Consider the following 24,132-nt stretch of genomic DNA (forward strand, 5'->3'; position numbering starts at 1 on the left):
TAAACTTTCCTTCCTTCCTTCCTTCCTTCCTTCCTTCCTTCCTTCCTTCCTTCCTTCCATCCTTCCTTTTGTCCTTCCTTCCTTCTTCCTTTCCTCTTTCCTTCTCTTTCTCCTCCCTCTCTTCCTTCCTTCCTACCTTCTTCCCTCTCTTCCTTCTTCCCTCCCTCCCTTCCTCCTTCCCTCCCTCCCTTCCTTTCTTCCTCCCTCCCTCCCCCTCCCTTCTTTCTCCTCTCTCCCTCTCTTCTTCTATCCCTCCCTCCCTCCCTCCTCTCTAAGCTTGAACAGTGCTCCCAGTAAACTACATTGGAATTTAAATCACAAATGTAAACCGGCTCATATTTATTTTTGCTAAAGTTTAAAATGTTGCTTCGTCTTTAAATCTGGCTGTAAAATTACACATTTGAGAGAAATAACTTCAAAAGCTACATAAACATATGTAGTGCTCGTTTTAAAACTTGGATGCCTCTCTCCCCCTGCCACTCCTGTCCCGTCTGCTCCATCTCTCTCTCCACCCATACCTAACTCTAAGCATATACTGTTCCTTCCTTAATGAGCCCAGTGCTTCATACTGACTCACGCTGCTGCAATTAGCTTCTGCACTGTTAAGTAGTGATCCCAGCCACACCTGAGTACAGGCATGCAGGTAGAACCAACCCTCAGGCTGCAAGTGAGGCTCCCACTTCTGCTGAGAGCGTTCATTATATGTTTTTATTTTCCCTATTTCTGATTCTTTGACAGCTGGAAATGCTTATTCTGCAAAAACTACTCCTCCCAAGGTTATAATCCTCAAGATAGTAAGCAATTAGCTTGGGAGTGTGCATTTCATATGCCAACTAGCCAGAACCCAAACCTCTAACACTTTCTCTACAATTCTTCCATTAAATCACATTTGTGCTAAGGAGGGCCCAGATCAGGATCCTGCCTATCCATATGACCCCAGTTTCTGTCAAATGGGCAAGATCCCCCCACACTGCAGAAAATGCTTCATTTCTGTCTCTCTTGACTCCTCTATCAAACACCCAGAAGGCTTACAGGTTCTGCAGACTTGACAGAACCAAGTGTAATTTTACACCATCAAGATGTCTGCTTCTATCAACCCCTAATATAGCATAGCAAATAATCTTTGCTGTACAATAAGCTGCTATTCAGTGAGAAAAGCCAGTTCCTACAAGATGGACTATTGAAAGCATTAAACTACTCTCACATTGGCTGATGTCTGGTTGCTGATCTCAATCCTAGCATCCTGTCTCACCTATCATCCTAACCTAAAGGTTAGACTCCTGTGTCAGAGGTCTCACGCCTCTACTACTGAACAAAGGCCAGGCTCACTGGGTCATGTCCTGGCTTGATAAATACATTTTTCCCATTGCTTTGTCAATGGCTTTAATCTAGTAGCATAGACAAGAGAACTTCATTCCAAAGTAGTTTCAGAATCCTTAAAAGAAGGAGGAGGTTATTCAACTAAAGTATCTGGGGATGGCTCAACAGATAAAAGCACTTGGTATGTAAACATGGGAACCTGAGTACATATCAACAGCAACCATATAAAACGATGCCCACGCTCCCTATGCACCATGCAACCCAAGCACTTCAGGGACCAGTGACAGAGGGAACAATGGGCTGGGCTTGCGGGTCACCAGCCTAGCTCCAGGTTCAGTAAGAGGTCGTGCCTCAAGAAGTAAGGCAGACAGTGATAGAATAGGATGCCCAACATCCTTCTCTGGTCTCTGGGAGAACTTACATGTATGTGTACACTTCCAACTTGTGCATATTGTGTGTGCATATCTGTACACACAGATGCAGACACATAAATGCACACACACACACACACACACACACACACACACACACACACTAGGTCTCCAAGCACAAAATGAAACAAAGCATAACAGAACATCAGGTGTCAATATTTTTAAAAACCAGGCTAAATCATACTGTCAGCTCAAAGCTTTGTGTTTCTCCAGAATGACTCGGGAAAGCAATCTGAAACAACACAGTGTTTTCTATAGGCCTGAATAAATATACCTATGAGAACACTGATAGGCTTACATTACATTTTTTTAGACTATTACAATCCCCAGGTCTTCTTGTTATACAGCCTTAATAAATAGGATCCAGAATGCATCACTGTAGACTTGAAAACTGGGACAAGCTAAGTTAACACACCATGAACATAAACCTGAGTTATTTGATCCTATTTGGTCACGAAGTCAGTGTGGCAGCCAGGCTTACTGTGAGTAGAGGTTATTATTTTGTATAAAACATGAAAGTAAAGAAGATGATCGAGGTGGAAGGTTAGTAGGCCCAGAAGTTCAAGACAAAGGCTGTTGCTTCTCAGTAGGTTTGAGAAAGATGGCCACTGACCCTGAGCAAGTCGTAGGAAAAAGGACAGTGTTGCATATAGACTCTCTGGGTCTGTCTCTACAATCCTCTTTTTATTAGTAAAAGCATTTAGATCTCTAAAAAAATGATCTCATGAAACTTCAATTTTGTGCTGGTTTGGGGAAATGTCTACATTACTCCGGTGACTTTTATTAGGAGCGATCGTTCAGCGGGAGCTATTTCCTTGCAGGAATTCAGTCCAAAATCTCAGCTCCTTCAAGGAAGACTTACTCCATCACTGGCCTCTCTGGAAGGCATTTGAAAGCTCTATGAATAATTCCTTCACTAATACAACATTTTTAGAGATCTGCTTTCCAGTTGATGGCTAAGTATATATCTAAAAAGGTCTAACTGAACCGCATAAGCCCCAAAGAGCCAGCGCTAAGCTAAACGAGTCTTTAGCTAGCTGTAAAGTCCAGCCAGTCTGACAGTGGCAGCTACATCAGTGTCACTGAGAACACAGTCACCCATCCTGTCTAGACTGTTGGTATGACTACTTTTTTCCCTTCATTCCCTCTTTCTTTGTTTTAGTTTTTAATTAATTTACCTGACATTTTTAAGTTGAAAACAGATTCCTGTCTCACACAACATACCTCCCTTAGTTTCCCCCCATTCCTCCCAGTTTTCCTCTCCCCTTTTCCCAGTTCCCCTCCCCCTGTTCCTCCCAGTTCCCCTACTCTGTGACCCACCTCCCCACTGCACTGCGTCCTCTCTCTCCATCATCTCCCATCAGAAAAGAGAAGGCCTCCAAGAGACAAAAACCAAAATCAATAAAACAAAAATACAATAAGACAAAGCAAAAGTTGTTACACAGAAGCTTGTTGAGTAACCCAATAGGAGGGAAAGAGTCCCAGGAGCAGGCAAAAAGAATCAGAGACACATCTGCCCCCACAGTTCGGAGACCCACAAAAACACCAAGCTAATAGTCACAACAAATATGCAGAGGACCCAGTACAGATTCATGGAGGTCCATTGCTTGCCACTTCAGTCTCTGTAAGCCTGTATGTACCGTACTTAGTTGAATCAGCAAGATGTGTTCCCCTGGCATCCTCCTTCCCCTCTGACCCCTATAATTTTGCACCCCTTCTTGAATGGGATTCCCCAAGCTCCAAGAGTAGGAACGCAATGGAGAGATCCAATTTAGACTTTCTTTCTCCACATAATAGATGAATACTTTCTAATTATTAAAAAAAAATAGTAGTGCTGAATCCCAGCTCTCACACTATGTAAGAGTTTCTCTGGCTAGCCATGTCAAAAGCAAATTTTGAGGTAGACATCTTGCAAAATATGATGCAGATATCAAAAATCCTCCAGGATGAGCCACAGGAACACCAAAACAGGTTGAAAATGTGAATATGTTTAATTCAAGCACAATTCCCTTCTTCCCACCCCACCTCTGTTTAGTGATTTATCCTCCCCAACTACACTGGAATCCCTTCAAGAGTGAAGGTCTCTGCTTGCTGTGCATCTGACTGAGCGCCTTGCTCTTGGAATGTCCTATGTCCCATTAGTGACACCCTACAGACTAAGGGTGTGAGCAGCAGGCATGTGAAGGACGGACAGATGGATGGAGAGATTGACATCACATTCAGTTTGTCATTTTCTCTGATCATTTCTTTAGCCTTTCTTGGTTTTCTGCATAAACACCGAAACTTCCCCCACATTCCACCCTCTGCTCTCCCTCCTCTTGCTCTGGTAGACCTACACACAGCTTTCCTGACCTCTGGGCTGCTGCGTCCAGAATTTATGAGGACAGCACTGGCCTTTGTGTACTCCAATAAATCCACTGCCTCTGGGAGAGCTTCACATGGCCTTTCGTGGGGAGCTCATATCCCTCCTCTGCAAATACTTCTGATCCTCTGCTTTCTTTAAAATGACTTTCCTTAGCCTTAACATACTCTTTTTTCTTTTAAAGAAATTTAACTGGCATTCTAAATAACAGGTTTCACTAAAACATGTTCGGACCCCTCCCAATAGCCTCTCCCACTACCCCTCCCCTCTTACAAGTCTCCTTTCTCCACCAATAGTCACCATTGTACTCACTCACTCCCTCTGTCTCTTGAATACACACACACATACACACACACACCTCTGTCTCCTTATAAGAGAAACATGCAGTATTTTCTTACCCCCTCTGCCTCTTACACACACACACACACACACACACACACACACACACACAAACACACAGACACCCCTCTGTTGCCTTATAAGAGAAAACGTGCATTGTTTTCCTATCCACTTCAGTTATTTTTAATGTCAATCACAGCAGGTGCTGGGAACTGTGTGCCTTAGTCGCTGCTACTCCGATGTCATGTGACTCCCCTGCTAGATGTCTACTGTGCATTATCCCTCTCATAACCACCCACCATGTTCCAATGTTCACATATGAACATGGAATACCCAAGACTTCTATTTCTGCTGCCTTCACTTGCTACATCTCTGTTAAGTCCACCCGAACTTCCATTCCCAGAACCCCTTTGTGAGGACCTTGCAGACCAGGAATGGCAAGAACTAGGGGCCCAGTCTTGTAGCTAGCCCATCTTCATCCCCTCATTTTTCTTCCAGGAAAACAGCAGAATTTATAAAGTTATAAAGTGAAAACTGAGCAAATTATCTCCCATACTCCGGGTCTTTTCATGGCTGGCCAACCACAACAGTATTAACTGCAGCCCCCTTGGCAGAACACTGTGCAGTGAGAGCCTCACTACCCCTCTCCTCACAGCATCGCCCTCCAGGCTCCCCTCTTTGCTTTTTGATGGTAGAAACACAGGACTTACTGGAAACATGCCAGCTTTGGGGTTCACTGTTTGCTTGCCCTTGAATCTCCTTTTCTTCCTTCTCCTGACAGATGCCCATTAATCCTTCAAAGTTTTTCTTCTACCTGTCCTCACTGCAGTCTCTCCTAAAGAGTCACCCTCTTTCGTGTAATTTCTTCACCCTGTCCCTTCTTGGACTCCAGCACATACAATATGCTTTCAATTACTTGCTCGGATGTTGGTCTCTCCTGATTGAGCAGGTTTGTCTTAAGGCATGGTCTATATCATTTTCATCCTTCTAGTCCCACACCTGGCACACCCAGGCTCCAAAAGGGAGAAGGGGAAAGTGAACAGGACTGAATGTTACCAGAAGGTACACATTTGTGAAACTCTGTCGGCACCTTGGGGAACACATTAAAGATAATTGTTTAATATAGATTCCATATGTTTTATTCAATTACTGTAAAGGGATTCCAACTTCATAAACAGGCATAGGTTCTGAAGTGGTGCAGGCAGATTCCTGCCCATTTATTTCTTTAATTAAAACTCTGCCTAGAGGCCCTTGGTGACCCTTAGCAGCGACAAAATAGATCAAAATACACATGAAATACTGTATTTCTGCCCGTTCACCTAAAACAAGTTAATTAATAAGCCAAAGTAACTAGTGAATTTATCTTTAAAAAGTAAGACTAGACTAAAATCTGATACGTGCAGTTTTTCACAGTGTAGCATGTAGGACTTAGCCTGAGAAGCTGAGCTAAGTTAGAGACTGGAGAAGAAAGTTTTCAAACTTGCCAAGGTTGAAAACCTCATCACCAGCATGAGTATAGAGCCCAGTCACCCAGTGCAGGGACAGGGGAGGGGCACTCAGAACTTCAGGCCTCTTAAAAAAGTGTCTCATCCAAGGCAAGTTAGATAACCTGGAAACAAAGTTCATTTGTAAAAATAAGATCGGTAATTTCTTCAAGATCGTGCCAACCTTAATCCTTCTACTGAACTGCATGGGACTCGGAAGAATGCATTGTTAATCTGCTATGGAATGGGAGCAGTAACATGGCTGATCTAATCACCTAGGCCATGCTCACAACCAGTCCTTACCATGGGCAATGCTGTTTAATGGTGGCTGAGCTGCATTATTAGTTGGATGACCTGGCCTTAAACTGTACAGCTGTACTGCAACACAAAGACCAAGACATCCACAGATGGATGAAAGGACTTATTCCTGAGAAACTACATCTCCTCCTGGAACCCATAGAACAGGACTGCTTAACTGTTAGCTGGTTCCTCCCAAGACCCCAAGTCTGCATGGATTAACTAACAGAGGCCTGGAAAAGCAGTGGGAAAAATGCCAAAGGGAGATACACTTTAGGGATGTTGTTTGGGGGCTCCATTAATATGCAATTTGTTTAGTTTTACTGAGAGCATGAACATGGCTGTGTCTTTTCTATTCCCCATTTTCTTTTTTTAACAAACGTCAGTCTGGTCATATTGGTGGACACTCAGTTGAACAGATGAAATAACTCTGGCTCCTTTTTTTTCACTAATTCTAAATGGTGATATTTAATGGTGATATTAATTCAAATTTGCTTGACCACTATAAATGTTTCTAAAGCATCATTCACACTTAGTACCAGACGCTTTTCACCAGCCTTTCTTATCCATACTTGTGGGGCAGTGGGGCTATGAGAAAAAGCCAGAAAGTTTGGTAGAAAGATCTGAAGCCCCGGGAACCTTGGTCTAAAGAGGGCCAGTAGGACGGTAGGCCGTTCGAACTTTCCCAAAGCCATATGGCTTTTTTAGCTTCCGCCCCCACAGCCCTTCCCACGGAGAGGTCCATGGCCTTTATCACAGGAATAACACCTCCATGCAAATAAGGCAGTCCTAAGCTCTCAAACCAAACCAATAGAAGTTACCTGTTCTCCCCGCCAAAACTATATATATCCCCAGAGCTCAAAAGTAAAGGTTGTTGTGTGGTGTGAGACCTTCCCCCTGTCGGAGTGCTTTTTCGGATTCCTTGCCAGTCGCAGGCGATCCTGTGCATTTCAAAGGACGACAACACTTCTCTCCTCCTCGGGCAGAGCGAACCGAAAGAGCTGTAACACAGAGGCAGGTCCTCCAATCTGCCCCCCCCCCTCGGGCCCAGCTGTCCGAGGGGCTACACCGGCCCTGCCCCACACGACTGAAAAGCACGCTGTGCTCCAGCTCACAGCTGCGCATTCTTGCTCGCTCCCTCCAGGGCCTTGCGCCGCTCGTGGCTTCCGGGACAGGACACCCACCACTCACACCTCTGCCCGTGCCCTACAAAACCGCCGAGACCCTGCACGACCCATACTCGGAAGTACCTCGAGACTGCAGGACAAAGAAGCCCAATTTAAAGTTCTCTCTTCAAGAAAGGTCTAACTCTCTGTTGAGCATAAGCCCCAAACATAGGACAAACACATGGAGATAGTTAGCTCCACCTCTTCAGAACCTTCCTGCTGTCGAGCTGCCTCAGCCCATTTCTCAATAATTGCTTTGCAATGAATTTCATAGCATGGATCACCACCCAAAAGTATATGACAGAATTTGATGCTATTCACTCACTCAGTCACTCACTCAGTCATTCATTCATCCATTCATACATTGTTTCTCTCATAAGAATATATTTCGGGCAAGCACAGGAAGTTTGATTTGACTTATTTGCAAGGACATCTATGGTGTCTAGAATTGTGCAGTACCCAAAAGAGACATTCAGTCAACAGCTGTGTAAGAAGTAAATAAGAAAAGAGTGTTTCCGAGATGCAGTGTTTTCTTTGTTCACTGTTGGTTAATCTCTCTCTCTCTCTCTCTCTCTCTCTCTCTCTCTCTCTCTCTCTCTCATACACACACACACACACACACACACACGAACGAAAAATCTTCTAGTCAAAAACAAGACTAGGATTTTAGTCAAGTATCTTGCCCAGTTGCTTCATCTTGCAGAAGGTAACTTCTTCCTGATCTGTCATATAGCTTAAAGTTTTGTATTAACTTTTGTATTAACTCCTGACACATCAGAAGCCTTTGTGTAAACCCCTCCTGTTTCTCTCAATAACTGCAGTAAGAGTCCAATCACTCCATGCTGCAGTCTTCCAAAAAGGAAGAAGAGAGAGCTCCAAAAACCAGTTGTTTCTCTCTCCTTTATAGACAAGCATCTGTGATGGAGAGTGCTCTACCTGGGAAGCTGTGGGAAGAGGAGCTCCATCCAACCTCACAGGGTGCCCAAGCCCGCTTTTATAAACACCACTTCTGCAGTGATGAAAATGGAACAGATTGTGGGCAGAAAGAGGTTTGCGAAGATGCAGAATGAAGGACGGGAAACACATCAATCAGCTCACTTGGTACTCAGGTAACGCTGGAAACAAGGGGAGTCGCACTCAGCTTCCCAGCGGAATGCTGGGCAACTCAATTAACCTCTTTCTGCCACATTCTCATCACGTGCAAATTGAGTACAGCAGCCTGCCTGGTGGAGACTGCACAGGGATCTGCTCATAATATGAGCAGCCAACGTGTGTAGGATACCTAATAATATTATGTTAACGAGAATACAGTCATGGGGTACCAGGAATTCAAGAGGTCATGGCAGTCTTTCTATATCTGACCACAATTAAGCCATCCCACAGGGATCACAGTCTAATCTTTTCTAAAGGATGCCTATATAACAGGGGTTCTGAGACCCTTCTCTTTTCCAAGGATGCCTTTTCATACTGAAGAACACCAGCTGGCTACATTAATGTGCTGTGCTTCTCTGGTTCTGTGTAGAAAGGGGCCTAGTATTTGTACTCATCTAATGATAGATGTATCCCTTAGAGACCTAATGATTGGCCTGATGGTTACAAGTACAGACACTGGGGTCCCCAGACTTAGGTTCCACCCATGCATACCCCATGCTGCCCATGTAATCTGGGGTAAGTCACAGCCTGAATTTCCGTGAGCCTTGGTTTCTTCTCCTAGCACACAGCTGTCCTGCCTGTCCCCAAAGGCTGGTGTTAGGATAAAGTGATCAAAATAAGTAATTTCTCATGATGCAATTATTATTTTCCCAGCCAAATAACATCACTTAATATAAATTTTTGGTTTGCTTAAAATTTTAACTCTCAAAAATGTTGATGTCTTTGCTTCAGTCTTTTAACTCATTCCAAATTCTTTTATTTTCAATAATAAGGCCTGAAACTATGAGACAGTGATAGTTGTCTAGACTAGAAAGATGTCCAGACTAGAAAGATGTTTTTTTTTTTTCTGTTCCAGTTTCTCCTGGGATCATAGGTCCCATGGGGGTTGGGGGGAGAAATCAGTCTCTTGGCAGGAAGAACTGGGACTATTCCAGCATTTGTACAACCTCCAGGAAAACCAAGAACCTCACACAGCATCTGCATTTGGGAAGGCCAATACCTACTGATGTCTATTCCATTTGTAGTTTTCATTCAGACCTCAGGGCACAGAGTCCCCAGCTACATGTCTGGAACCACACAGACCAGTTTCTCAGATTCTAACACATCATAGAACACTTCTATAGGAGGGGGAGGGGGAGAGAAAAAGAGAGTAAGAGAAAGAAGAAAGAAGGAGAGGAGGAAGAAAGAAGGAATACATGTTTTCTCTTTCTATTGTTTCCTTCTGTTTTCTCTCTGTACTTTCCTACCAAGCAGGAGTATGCATTGAACTTGATATTTCTTATGGTGCCAGGAGCTTGCTGAAAAAGCAGGGACCTTGAGGTAGCTTTTGTGTAGCAATTTCCTCTAAGTTGATACGTTCCTTCTCAAAGGGAAGCTAGGTAAGACACAGGATGTTGTAGAGGGAGGTGAAACATTTCATCCTGCAGGGAATCTCATTAAAACTCAGGTTGTTCTAAAGGAAAGCCCCTTAAGCCTCGGAAACTAAACACTTAGACGTTTCAGGAAGTCCCTGAAATTGAGAAAGGCTCTTCCCTCCTGGGGATGCTATAAGCAGTAAGAACTGTTGAAAGATACTCTCAGATCATTTGAGCTGCCTGGACATGAATTCTGAGCTGCATGGACAGGGAAGACTAGTAAGTTGCCTAAAAATCAACAGACTCTCCAACCTGTCAAGATGCCTTCAAGGAGTGCAATGAACTCCAGGGTTCCAGTCATCACCCATGCTCGGGGAGGGGCGGGCTGCTTTTAGTGACGCAGCTACCATTAAGTAATTTCTAACCTCTCACCCAGACTCCTACAAGTAATCCAAATAAGATGTACTGATCAACCACTTGAACCTTGTTGGCATCTTTACTTTGCCTTCAGTTCCTCATCTCAGGAGAATAGGTGCTCAGATGTCCTCAGAAGTAGTGCCACTCAGCAGGAATTTATCTGGTAAACCCAAAATCACTGAAGAGGTTTGAGCAGCAGTTTGACAAGAGAGTAGAGAGTGTCCCTCCACCCAAACCCTATATAATCAGTAGGTCCCTAAGAAAGTAGGTGCACCATTCTCCACCATAGTACCCAGAAGGAGCCAAGCCACAGGGGAAGGCTGTGGCACAAGTGCCCTGGCATGGCAGGCATCAGGATTCAGAGTATCAGAAATGGTTGTGGAAACAGAGTATTGGATTTGAGACCACAAAGACTGGGCGATGCATGAATAAACATATATATATATATATTCATTTGGGTAGAAGTCACACCTTCTGAAGAACAGTGAAGTCTCTGTAAATCCCTAAACTGTACCTTCCTGGAAGCAAAGGCTCACCTCTATAATGTACCCAAACACCTGAGTATATGGGCCACTATTTATACCAATTAAGCAAAGGGACTTCAAAATTTCCAGGAACTTTATATTCTCAAGTTTCTACCATCCTGGCACATTGCCTGTGTGGAAGACAATTACAATTCTAATGTTCTGAATGCAGAGCTCAGAGCAGACAAGGTCCTGGGCATCCGGATCCACATATATCTAACTGTGCTGTGAGTATCAGAAATGCTGACCCTAACTTGCGTACTACAATTTTCATCAAGTCTACATTCAAATCTGAAGTTGAAACCATTGTCAGTTATTAGGAACAAGGTCAAACCTGTGACGTGCTTACACTTCCATTACACAAAGAAACCCTTAAAGCCATCGAAAGAACAAAAGAATCAGAGTATTACAGCAGAATGACAAAAGCTCTGGCATTTCTGTGAGAAAGGAGTTATTTTTCTTTTTTTCGTGATACAGAACCATCCTTTACAAGATGAACGACAAGACACTGTTATTACATTATCATTTTCAGTAGCCTAATCAAACAATTTCTATATAAACAGCAGCTTCCAGGCCTTGGAAAAAAACCCAAACATATGGAAGCCAAGCCTTCATCTTCAGGGTCTCGCTGGTGGCCTGACTGTTAAGCTGAACCATTTAGGATGTCATCAACCGTCCATGGGTAATATGACATAGTGATAACGCTAATAACTTCAAAGGCTTGACTACCATTCAGATTTTGCCCTGAAGGGAACAATTCTTATCCAAGTACTAATTAGAAAAGTTAGTTAATTAATTAATTAATTAGTAAGAGTAGAGTCTTCCTTAGCTATCTACACAGGTCTCTGAAATAATTTCTAGCTAGATCTTCTAAGACCAGGACGTCATGCTCTTGACGATCATCTATGATTCACAGGACAGAGGAGACCAGTGAGGTCACTCTTTTACATGCTGCCTTCCTGATTTACCAAATATAAACAAACAAACAAACAAACAAAATCTAGAAGCCTGTTCGCAGGAAGTCAAAGGTCTCTCTAGGTCTCCTTGGGTGTAGTTCCACCTCATAGGAACTTTAAAAGGTAAGAACATATACTCAGCATATCTGCCAACCAACCTTACCTTCACATAGTCCAGTGCTTTCCAAGTAAAAGTGGGTTCCACACTGGGACACACACTTGCCATAGGGGACATTTTCACCTGAATGCTGCTCCACCTGTAGTCCTGCCTCTGGCTTCTTACACTGGGTACAGTGAGTGGGCTGGGGACCCACACACGTGTGGCAGGAGGCATGGCAGGCTGCAAAGTGAAATAACATGGAGAAAGCAACTCAAAAGTGTTTCAACCAATGGAAGTCCCCTGTGAAGTCAGAAGCACTTAGAAAGTTCAGTAGGTACAGCCATTCAGAAGAGGATTTTCCCAGTGTCCCCTACAAAGCACAGAGCTGATGATAGTGTTCTTGAGGGAGTAAAGTGAAGATGGCAAATATCTCGTCTCTCAGATCCTAGAAAGGCTGTCAGGCAGCATCACAACAAAACCCAGCAAACTGGACAATATTCGCTTGGCTCTCTGGAGAAGCACATTCACTGAACGACCATTTAACATCATGCCCTTGGGTTTTATTGAAGATTTTTACAAAGGCTGCTACTCTACCTCTTGCAAAATGGGTTGTTGTGCTACTAACCATTATGCTCATCCATCATCCTCTGCAGAAAGGTCCGGGCAACAGAGTCTTTTTAGGATTTATTGGGGAAAAGGCTGCCTTTCTAAACAAGGAAGAGGCCTCCTTTGAGAGTGAACAATACGTCCCCATCTATAATAGAGTTTTGTTTTCCCTGGTGAGTGTTAAAAAAAAATCAAAGCCAAATACTGTATTCAAACCTCCTTGTGCCCAAATGTTGATATAATTAACTCACGATTCTTTAAAAGATTCTCTTAAATGCTTTCTTTCAAATACTTAATGAAGTTAATTTGTTATAATTTTTCCTTCTGCTATTTTCACTTTTCTAAGGTATAAATAACTATAAATTTGTTTCACTTAATTAAAGGCTCACCCCTAGTATCTTATGTTCAAAAGCTCAAATGGTATTGCCCTCCCAAGGAGCCCAGAGCCTTTCGGCAAACAGCAATTTAAGATTTTCTATTTCACTCAGCCAGAGGCATTGCTAGTGATTCTCGGTCTGCTCGCAGTATCATTAACAAAAGTTCTTCAGGGAAAAGCAAATGAAGTCTATAAACATTAGCAATACTAGGAAAGCACAGAAAGGGAGGATAAAAATCAATGTATGTTAAAGGAAATATCGTTCCCTGCAAGGATGGCAAGAAAACTCACGAACACTTGAATGGGCTTGACAAATGTGTGTGTGTGTGTGTGTGGTGTGTGGTGTGTGTGTGTGTGTGGTGTGTGTGTGTGTGTGGTGTGTGTGTGTGTGTGTGTGGTGTGTGTGTGTGTGTGTACATGTGTATTTTTCAGATTATTATTCCTTCATAAAACTATTACAGTGAAAGGAAAACACACAAATTATCGCTCCGTGTCCTCCAGGGGGCTGGATTCTGGGATCCCTACACATATCAAAATGTGTAGACTAGATGTTGGTGTCTCTCTTATAAATTGGCCTGGCATTTGCATATAGCCCACTCCTGTCCACATGTATACCCGATCGCCGATTCAGTAAGGATTTAAAGCAATACCCACATATCACATACACCGAGCAGGTTAAAACTTCACTTTGGAAAAGTTTCTGGAATTTCTTCTTTATATTTTTGGCCAACAACTGGTTAAATTTGGGTCGTGGAACCAGAAGACAACAGGTGGAGACTGCACAGGCTATAATGTGTTTACAGCCATATTAGATGCAAGAGAGGAAAAGTTGTACTGGAAAGCAGTATTTGCATGGGAAAGCCAATGTATGTCGTTGTACCATGAGGAAAGACAATGGTACCCCCATACCTTCACAGATCCCGCGGTCAGGGTAGAAACCTTCTCCACAGCTTGGCAGACAGTGGCCTTGACGAAGAGCCTGGGGATGGACGCAGGCTATACAATGAGCAGCTGCAGGTCCAGAGCAGCTGGCACAGGACACGTGACAAACTGAGGAGGAGAGAGAAGCTCAGCATGCTGCAGGTGCCACAGAAACACTTCCTACCTGGTCAGCCTCTCAGGTGTCAGACCACACAGAGGAGACATGTTGGCAGATGGCTACATTGTCAGAACAGCCCATCACCCACACTCAGCTTTTACCCAAATTCTACCTGATTATCAGCTGCCTCTATTTGCATTAAGTGCTTTATACACAACGGCATTTTTCTGTCCTAGGGCAACATTCAGAAGTAGGTATTGCTGGCCACATCTTACAGTTAGGGAAACGACAGTCTGGGGTGGTTACATTTTTACTCAAGGGGCTGGGGAGATAGCTCAGTTAGTAAACTATGTGCGTTGCCAGGATTAGAACCCATGTTAGAAGCGGGTGTGGTGACGCAAGCTTGGAGTCGCAGTCCTGGGGAAGTAGAGGTGAGGGGATTCCTGGGACTCACAAGCTAGCCTACCCAAAGTGGTAAGCAGATCCCTGGGCCAGTGACTTTGCCTCAAAAAATCAAGATAGATAGCTCCTGAAAAACTGGCTGACCTTTGACCTACACACATACACAACCCACACACACACACACACACACACACACACACAAGATCACAGAGCTCATTCAGAACAAGGCTGAGAGATAATTTGTGAGAATCTAAGTCTCCTTGTCTGACCAGTAAGGAAAGTGGAGACTTCAGGGACTGGGATTCCAACTTGCTTCCTTTTAACCAAGTCTAGGTTGGTCCGGGTCCAGAGCGTGGGCTCGATGGTGACTAAACATACTTATAGCTTTGACATGCTATGCTTCCAAGAATTATATGACTGTAAAGAAAAAAGAGTCTAACTACTATATATGACATTAGGAACCCTCTGCCAGTCCCCCCTCACCCCGCTTTACCCTGTGTTAACTTGACCCTAAAAGCATGGCGGAGGCTGAACCTTCAGAACCTCTCAGAACAGTGATGCAAAAGCAAAATGTCCTGGAGGACAGTGTTCAGGAGCCAGGGACAGGGGGATGGAAAGAGAACCTTGGGGGCTGAGGAAAAAGGGTGAACTTTGATGAGTTAAAATGAAGGCAAAGCAAAGGAGTCTGATGAGAAGAGGCATGTGGGTGAGCTCAAACATTCTTCTCTAAAAGACACTGAGGCAGAAGAAAGAACCCACATCAGTTTCAAAGAGCCAGGGAAACCACATTAGGTGGGGCAGACACATTCTTAGATGCCTAAGCCAAAGACAGAGTCAGGCCTATAAAACGGAAGTTGAGGTTGATAGAGTCTCAACTCACAATGATTTATGAGTTTTTCAATCCAAAAGAACCGCTATACAAATTCCACATAGAAATACATTTACTTGGAGAGATGGAATCTGAAGTGGCCACCTCCTGTAACCAGGCAGGACTTCCAGGGGAGGGATAAGGACAGCAACTCGCCCACAAAATCTTCAACCCAAAACGTGTCCTGCCTACAAGGAGTGTAGGACAAACATGGAGCAGAGACGGAGGAAATGGCATCCAATGACTTCCCCAAATTTAGATCCATCCCATGGGCAAGCACCAATCCCAGAGACTATTAATGATACTCTTCTATGCTCACAGACAGGAGTCTAGCATAACTGTCCTCCCAGCAGCAGCTCCACCCAGCAGCAGCTGGAAACATATGCAGAGACCCACAGCCAAACATTAGATGGAGCTCTTGGAGTCTTTGGAAGAGTTGTGGGAAGGACTGAGGGACCCAAAGAGGACTCGGACTCCACAGGAAGACCAATAGAGTCAACTAACCTGGACCTTGGGGGCTCACAGAGACTGAACCATCAATAAAAGAGCAAGCATGGGCTGGACCTAGATCCCCACACATATGTAGCAGATGTGCAGCTTGGTCTAGTGGGGGCTGTCCGTGAATCTGTTGTCAGTTTATGGACCCCATTCCCCTAACTGAGCCACCTTGTTTGGTCTCAGTGGGAGAGGATGTGTCTAGTCCTGCAGAAACTTGATGTGCCAGGGTGGGGTGATATGGGTGGTGGGGAATCTCCCTTCTCAGGGGAAAAAGGGAGTGGAAATGGTGGAGGAGCTGTGTGAGGGGGACTGGGAGGAGGGGACTTATATTGGGATGTAAAGTGAACAAATAAACTAATTAATGAAAAAATACATTTATTGGCAATAGACTTAAGCTTTAGTGGCTAAAAACCTGGTTTTCCTGTTTTATTTAATTTTTGACATGTTCTGTCATTGCTGATATGAGTTTATAAATGCCAGGGAAGGAATGATTTTGTCATCACAAATGTAGGATAGCTCTGGATTACAAGCACGTGAGGGTTGCATCGTAAAGATCTTCTTGACTTCTCACACAGAGCAAATGACCTCTGGAGACCGATAGGCATAAGGTTTCTGTGTACTTACCCATCCTATGGAATCTACTCGTATCTCCCACTCCCTCATATTCTTTTCCCACACCAGATACATAATTTCTATTATGAAAAAGCTGTCCCTTTAAGGTAACCTGTTCCCTGAGCACACCAATCACCGAGGAGGTAGCTCCAAATGCTGCCAAACACACACTAAATATTTCGGATGATGGTGGTGATAATGATGATATGACAAAGATGCTGATGATATCTCATCTCCTACCTTTGCATCTTCCAGTGATATCAGCATAGTAGCCATGTGGGCATTCAGAAATGCACTTCCCATCATGCAACACTGTCTTCTCAGCACAGGTAAGACATCTGGGACTACTGGGGCCACAGCTCTTACAGGATTGGTCACAAGCTAATGGGAAGGAAAAAGTCATCAGAGGAGGGTGACAGTGAGCAACACAATAGTGACCCCTCTCTTCACAGTGTCTCAAGTTGGCACCAGTATTTCCCGTTCTCCTTCACTGGCTGCTTGGAATAGTTCTGTGTCCTTGGTTCCAAACTGTAAGAGACTCTGTGCTTTTCTTCCATGGTGGAGGGATAATGGAAGTCTTAGCACTGAACAAAGAGCAACAAATACTTGAGGCACACCCACCAGTGTATCCAATTTATCATGGGATTCAAAACTGTAATAGCTTCAAAGGCAGGGTCGCCAGATTTAGCAAATAAAAATAAATACCAACTTCAGGTTATATTTAGGCTTTTAATGAATAGCAAGTAGATTTTGCAGAAGTAACCAAATATCCTCGAATTTTCTTACTTAAAGCAACACTTCAGGAATTCAGAGTTGCACTCAGACCATGCTTGGTAAAAACATACTGAAACTGAATACTTTACAGTCTTCCAAGATGTACATGTGTACTTACTAATTCACCTAGCCTCAAAATACTGGTACAGGCCTGTGAGGAGTATTGTCTCATGGATGAGACACAACACTTAAATTAACTCAGGCTCTAATACAAACAGCTTATTAATCTAATGTGGGGAAAATGAATAAAAATATCAAGCATACTATTTACAAAGTTTATGAGATTGGAGGGAGGCGAAGTACAGAAAGAACGTGGGAGGACATTATTCATCAATTAATCTTGTCTTAGAAATTTAGTCAGATCAGTTAGGGCTGAGAGGAACTTCCTCTAAACTGAAAGGACACATCATGGCTCAGGACATGGAATGATGTGGTGTCCAGAAGTGGCAGTTCCATGACGTAAGACCAGTGGGTGGGTCTAGACAGTGGAAGCCTACAGCCACACTAATATCTAGCTTTTCATCCTCCAGAGGCGGGGCTACTTGAGAGTTGCCTGAAATCCAACTACAACTGGGCACCTTTAGCCTTTCCCTATGGCAGATACTGAGAGGCCCTACGATTTTAAGCACAGTAGAAACATGGACACACTTAGAGAAAGGAAAGATCCCTCTGGCTTCCATTTGAAAAAAATCTGGAAAAAGCAAAAAGGAAGAATTGGAGTCTACCTGGAAGGTCCATGCCCTTGGAGCAAGATGATTAGGGCTTGCATCAAGGTTATTTAAAAGTGGAAAGATTGGAGAGATGTGAAAGATAAAGTGTCTCAGATGACTCTCAAGCGTCTGTCTTAGGGACAAGGGATGCCCCTTAGTCATCAAAGAATGCAAGGAGGTAGTATGTGGTGGGAATTAGTAGCCCAGTGAGGGATGTAGGTGATTCAGCCTATATCCATTTGTGGTTCTGGTGCTCAGGGGAACAACTCACTGATCAATGTGTAAAACTAGTTTTTAAAACTGGACATGAGTTGATTTATTTAAGAACAGCATGCAAGATAAGACAGAACAAGGCAACAAGGAAATGTAAAAAAAAAAAAACCCAGACAGAATAGACTAGAAATGAAGTGACCAAAAAGAATGAGTCCAATGGCAGAAAACACAAAAGGGAACACGGTGGCTGAGACACACAGAGAGGAGGAAGCCGCAAGGGACGGTCGTTAACATAGAGGACAAATAAGCTCTTAAAAGGTTCCACTACAGTGGAAATTGGGCTCTGGGTGGCCCGTGCCACACATTCCAATGGGCTCAAGGGACAGCCTATGATGATAAATGGTCCTTTAAAGGCCTGTGGCTGTGAAGGGAAGGGACAGAGAGAGCAATAATGAAAAGGGCTGGAGGCTGCAAGCGTAGACCCAGAAAGAAGTTTTTTAAAGAGAAATCTGAATGACTGGTAAAAGAATATGTAGATACAAAGTGAGGTGTGCATTCAAAAGCATGGGTACATAGACTGGCCGGGAAATGGCCCCAGAGCCTGGGTCTCTAGAGCAGAGGGAGGAGGTAGAGGAGAGGTTGTTTTGAGCATCTGCCCCTCATGGGCTCACTGCCTACTGCCTACAGACACAGCCCTGCTTCAGCCTAAGGAGAATCTAGGAAATAAAGAACTATTGAAATTCCAACAGTTAGCTGCCTTACAACACTCGCGCCCTAAAAATATTTCAAGAATTTAAAACAAAAGGTACTAGGGCATTAGGCCATATATTCTATCCTGTGTGGGGGAGGATTGCCAAAGTGCCTAGACCCAAATGAGCAAGACAAATCAAGAACAGGGCCAAAGTAATGACCTCAATTTCAAAAATAAATAAATAAATAAGAAATAAGAAAATCACTCCCAACACACACAAAACCAGAGCAGAAGCTGAAAAGCACTCCTCATTCCCAGTCCCCATAAAATTCATGAAGTCCCTAACTCTAAAGTAATTATCGCAAGAGATAATATTTTCTAGGAGCTAAATAAAATTTCTTACAAATGAAGACCTGCAGAAGTTTGGTAAAATTAAGAATTGACTGATAATAATAATATTATATATCAAACATTTTAACACAGGTCTAAAGGAATCCTTAAGAAATAGCATTTGCAAGATGTCATTTCATTAGAAGTTAGTCTATAACTTCAGTATAGTCACAACAAAAATTCTAGTTGGATTTCTTGAATAATTCAACACATGTACTCTAATGTCTAAGTTAACTTGGAAGAGAAATGAAATGGAGAAGGGAACTCCCCAACCAGAATGTAAGACAAATTACAAGGCAACAGAAACCAGTGTGCAAAAGAGTGTGCTGTTGACCTGGGGACAGAGATGTAGGGTGTAGACTCACTGGTATGCAAGTATGTGCAAGTGGATATTTAATAGATAATAGAGATCAAAAGAAATGGGAAGGTTAGATACTTTAGTCCTGTTGGGAGAACTGGACAGCATGACTGAAAGCAAAACTGTATGACGTCACAAGTCGTATACATAAATGAGACCTAGAGAGATTGGCAACTTAAATTTACATTGTTAAGTTAATGGAAGAAAATGAAGAACATTTTCAGCAATTGATTTGTGAATATTAGTGGCATATCTTCTTAAAAATTCAACAGCAACACTTTTAAGCAGAGAATAATAACAAAAATGAATTAAATGCTTCTGTTACAACATACTTCACATGTGCACGAATTGTCAAGGGACAAATTAAATCAATAGAAAAAATGCATAATAAAGGACATCATATTCAAAGTTAAAAGATAAGAAAATTGGAAATGAGTGCTTATATTTAAAATTATATATTTTATATTTAAAAGGAGATGGTTAAGAAGCAGCAGAAAGGTAATGTTTGGCTAATTTGCTCAAAGCCCTAGCTTCAATCCCCAGAAAAAAAATCAAGGTAAAAAAAAATGAAAAAATTAACATTTATAATAAAAGAAATTCCACAGAAGGCAGCAAAACCCATAGAAAATGGGTAAAAAAAAATTAAGAAGCAGATTTAAATAGAGGGAAAGCCAATGCTTTCACACAATAAAGATGCTCACACACAATAATATTAGGAAACAAGCAAAAGCAGTGAGATGTCCCCTTAGGCCTAAAACTTGGGAGCTTGGTGGTACCCAGTAATGAGCACCAGATAGAGAAGAGAGAACCTCCATCCTTGGGAATGGAGATTGCATAGTTATTCGGGAGAGCAGCCTGACACTGGTTTATCAAATAAAGCTTAGGTAGAATCAATAAATCAGCAATTCTGCTCATGGCAGGAGTCCCAGGGAACATTCCAGATAAGCTCATAAATGAACAGGATTGTGGCTGTTAACTGGTACTCTCTGGTGAGACAACAGGTGTTGGAAGTGGGGAGAGTGGAGAGAGTGGAAGAGATTGGGCACTGGGAGACTAGACTAGAGCATGATGGAGGTGCTCAGGCCAGCACCTTGCAGCTGTGGGAAGTGAGGGGCCAGGAAACCCTACAAAGATAGTGCTGAGTTAGAAAATCAGGAAACAAAGTCCTGAACACACCACGGTTTAACACACTTAACTATGTATACACACAAAACAAAACACCCAGTTTAGAACACTTCCTAAGTACAAAAACAACTTTAAAAACTTCAAGGGGATGGATAGATTTGTCAGTGATTAAGAGCACTTGCTACTCTTGTAGAGGAGCTGGTTGGGTTCCTAGTCATAACTCCAGTTCCCAGGTATCCAGTGCCCTTTTCTGGCTTCTGTGAGCACCAGGTACATAGGTGATAAACATACCTATAGGCAGGCAAACCACTCATACACATAAAGAATCACAAATTAAATTTTAGAAATTCAAGTAGTCTGAGTGAGGAAAGAAGAAAGAGGTGACAAGAAAGGAGAAGGAGAAAGACAGACAGAGACAGAAACAAAGAGACAGAGATGGGGAGGCAATTAGAAGCCCATAAACTTGACCTGTGATATTACCTATACCTATACCCATCCTCCAAAGTAGCCTACGTACTTGAAGGAGTGATGAGGTTTCCTGTTGAAGTGTCCCACTCTACATATTTCATATCTATAAAGTCCAAGACACAGGCCACAGACAAGTGTAGCAAGAGTAAGTTCCTTTTGGTGGAACACACTGCCATTTGTAGCAGGTTCTACTGGCTGCTGCACAACACCTGACTTCATGGTATTTGCAGACACAGGCTAGTTCGTTAGCAATTATTAAACCAACACTGGCCAGTCTCTAACTTGAATATCACCAATCTGAATTGGAAATAAGTCACCATTATTTGAAGTCTTAACATTCAGATGCCAATCAGTGGCTAGATTCTAAGTTGTTTAAATCCTAGGGAAATGGGGCCATTCCTAAAGTCAGGTGATATAAGCTTCAAGGCTCTAACATGTTATAAAACTAGAAGCTGTTTTCATTACTCAAGGGCCCCAAGATCAGCGTCAACAGCATCTCTCATTTGCAAAGCATGTGGTATGGGCAAGAATTACTGATCAGTCAGCCATGGTCTATCTTTGTGCCTAGAAGCCTGCTGTCATTTGTCAAAATGCATGCAAATGTAACAGCCCCGTTCCCTGAAGTGCTCAGAACATTGGGTGCTTTGTTTTTAAAACTTAATTTAATTTTTTGTTTTTGGAGACAGAATCCCAAAATGTCATTGGTTGACAGATGGCTCATTCTGTAGATCAGGCTATCTTTTGAAACTGTGCCAGTCCAACTCAGTCTCAGGCAGCATCAGTCACCACACCTGAGTCTTATTTTTAATGCTTCCAGTCTATAAGGAGCATGGGCTTCCTACACTGAACGCCTGAGCCAAAGGTGATGCCCATTACTGGTCCACCAAGGCTTTCATCTTCTCCTCCTTTTAAATGCATGTCACCAGCAGAAGATGGTCAGACACTAGCCAGTCTCAGTAGCAGAACAGTGGCAGTAAGCAGCCTCCTTGGGGACTTAAAATGTACATGCCTTTAGGCCCTAGGATTAGTATGAATTTGACATCTGTCAACCTTCAGAGAATACATGGGGCTTAATTGAATAGGAGAGTAATGGTGACAGAGAGATTAACAGTCTGGCCTCTCTCTGTCCTCTCATGGGTCCATACCAGATGAAAGCTTTCACTCCAGGGTAGTTAGGAATCCTTCAAAGCCTTAAGCCAGCAGCTTCCCTATATGGGTGAAGTCATCAGACCTCTAAAGAATCTCATTTTGTTTCTCTTGCCCTGTGGACTGAAGAACAACTCAGGAAGATTCAGGGGCTGTGTATTCTTACTGTTTTGTGGGACCTTGTTATAGTCAGAATAGTCTTTCAGTAGGTACAACAATCATTCAACTTAGCTCAAAACTTGCAGTCTCAGTCAGGACACTGCTACTGGGGACCAGCAATGTCCCCAGAGTTGGCCAGCTCATCCAAAGACAGAAAGAAGGAAGAGGCAACAAAGGAGGTTGGAGAGAAGGAGGAACAGGAGTTGGTAGAGATGGATGAAGTGGCGCCATATTACAATGACCAGTAGAGTGGGTTCTGAGTCACTTATCACCTGAAGAGCTACACCCAACTCTCATTCTGATCATCAGCTTTGAGACCCAAGGCATGTTTGCTTCTTACTCTCTTTGCTTCTTCATCTGAACTTGAGGATGATGGTATCTATCTAGCAAAGTCATTGCTAGAATTCCCCCTTGAGGGCTGATACAGCAGTTATACGGAACCTTCTCATCTGGGTGTGAAGCAGTGTCAGGTGTAACAAAGTGCCATGAACTCCAGTTTGAAACAACACAAATCTATTATTCTTACAGCATCAAAAGTACAAAGTTTTACAAATCAAAGTCTAAAATCTAAAGCAACAGGACTCCATTTCTTCAGAGAAACTCAAAGAACTCATTACCATATTCTGCATCCTCATGTTAGGGGGTCCTTCCTGTAGCATCCCATCACCCTGACCTCTGCATTCATCCTTGTGTGCATTTTCTGATTCTGCCCTGCTGGCTCATTATCAGAGAGACACGCCTGATTCTTCAGGACATTGTCCCCATCTCCGGATGCTTCACCTGCTCATCCTTGCAACAGCCTAGTTACTCACTCCATGGCACATTCACAGAGTTTTGGAATTAAATGATGACGTTTTGGGGGTCACATTATTTTTAACCTGGGCATTGTGTTTATCTCCACTTTACAAACAGGAGAGTGAAAGGCAGATGGGATGAGTTTGGGATGAGTTCATCTGGTTTTGTCCCACTTCCATACCCCTTGGTGGTTGATTTCTCTGCTTGGCACAAGGAGGATGGGTTGGGCTGGCTATTGTTGTGACAGTGTTACCATGAAAAGTAGACTGGACAGTGATCAATTCACCTTTAAGCCTGTGACACCAAAACAAAGGTGGGACTGGTTGGGCTAGCATGGGTCTCTGCTCCAGTTATATTAGGGAAGTTGGTTTGGGATGAATGATGTTTGGGATTTAGGGAGATGTCCCAACTGGACTTGATTCCCTTCTCCACATAGCTGTGAGTTGTAAACAAGGGGCTGGGTCAGTATAGAATAAATACCCCAAGTCAAACAAGCCATCAGGACAGTCAGAGGAGATCCCACTTGTTTAAAAAAAATACATATATGACTAAGGTAAAGTGAATGTCAGCAGTCCTGCACATAGTCACTGAGCAAAAGATGCATTAGTGATGAGAGCTAGGATTCGAATACTGAGGATGTTAAAGATAAATGGGGCATTGCACCCAGCACGGCACTTACCGACACAGGTCCCCTGCCTGTTGTAGAAGCCGTTGCCACAGGTACTCTCACAGCTGCCGTCTCTCAGCACTTGCAGTGGGTCTCTGCAGGCTGTACAGTGCTTCTCTGTGGGACCCCAGCAACCTGCACAGGACTGGTGACAGACTGTAGACAAGCACCAAAGTCAGTGACCCAGCCTGCCACAGCAGAGACTATCCGTCTTTCACATTCAAAGAGTACGAATCTACAGGAAGATAGAAGCTGTTTCCTGGGCTCCTGAAATGCTATGCACAGATTGGACCCGAAAAGAAATAAACACCATGTCTGGCAGAGAGGGAGGG

At 43.3% G+C, this 24,132-nt stretch overlaps 1 protein-coding gene across 1 annotated transcript in view; it reads right to left on the reverse strand.

Annotated features, from left to right (window-relative positions):
* Nucleotides 1-24,132, reverse strand: part of Fras1 (Fraser extracellular matrix complex subunit 1) — a gene marked incomplete at its 5' end in the record, with an annotated part of 247,779 nt that overhangs the window by 171,071 nt on the left and 52,576 nt on the right. Inside the window, 4 exons of the mRNA XM_028773698.1 lie at nucleotides 11,967-12,143; nucleotides 13,795-13,935; nucleotides 16,545-16,685; nucleotides 23,813-23,956. Coding sequence (XP_028629531.1) covers nucleotides 11,967-12,143; nucleotides 13,795-13,935; nucleotides 16,545-16,685; nucleotides 23,813-23,956 — 603 coding nt within the window. The remainder of the gene's footprint in view (nucleotides 1-11,966; nucleotides 12,144-13,794; nucleotides 13,936-16,544; nucleotides 16,686-23,812; nucleotides 23,957-24,132) is intronic.

Source organism: Grammomys surdaster, unplaced genomic scaffold, assembly GCF_004785775.1.
Source record: "Grammomys surdaster isolate TR1022 unplaced genomic scaffold, NIH_TR_1.0 233, whole genome shotgun sequence".
Lineage (NCBI taxonomy): Eukaryota > Metazoa > Chordata > Mammalia > Rodentia > Muridae > Grammomys > Grammomys surdaster.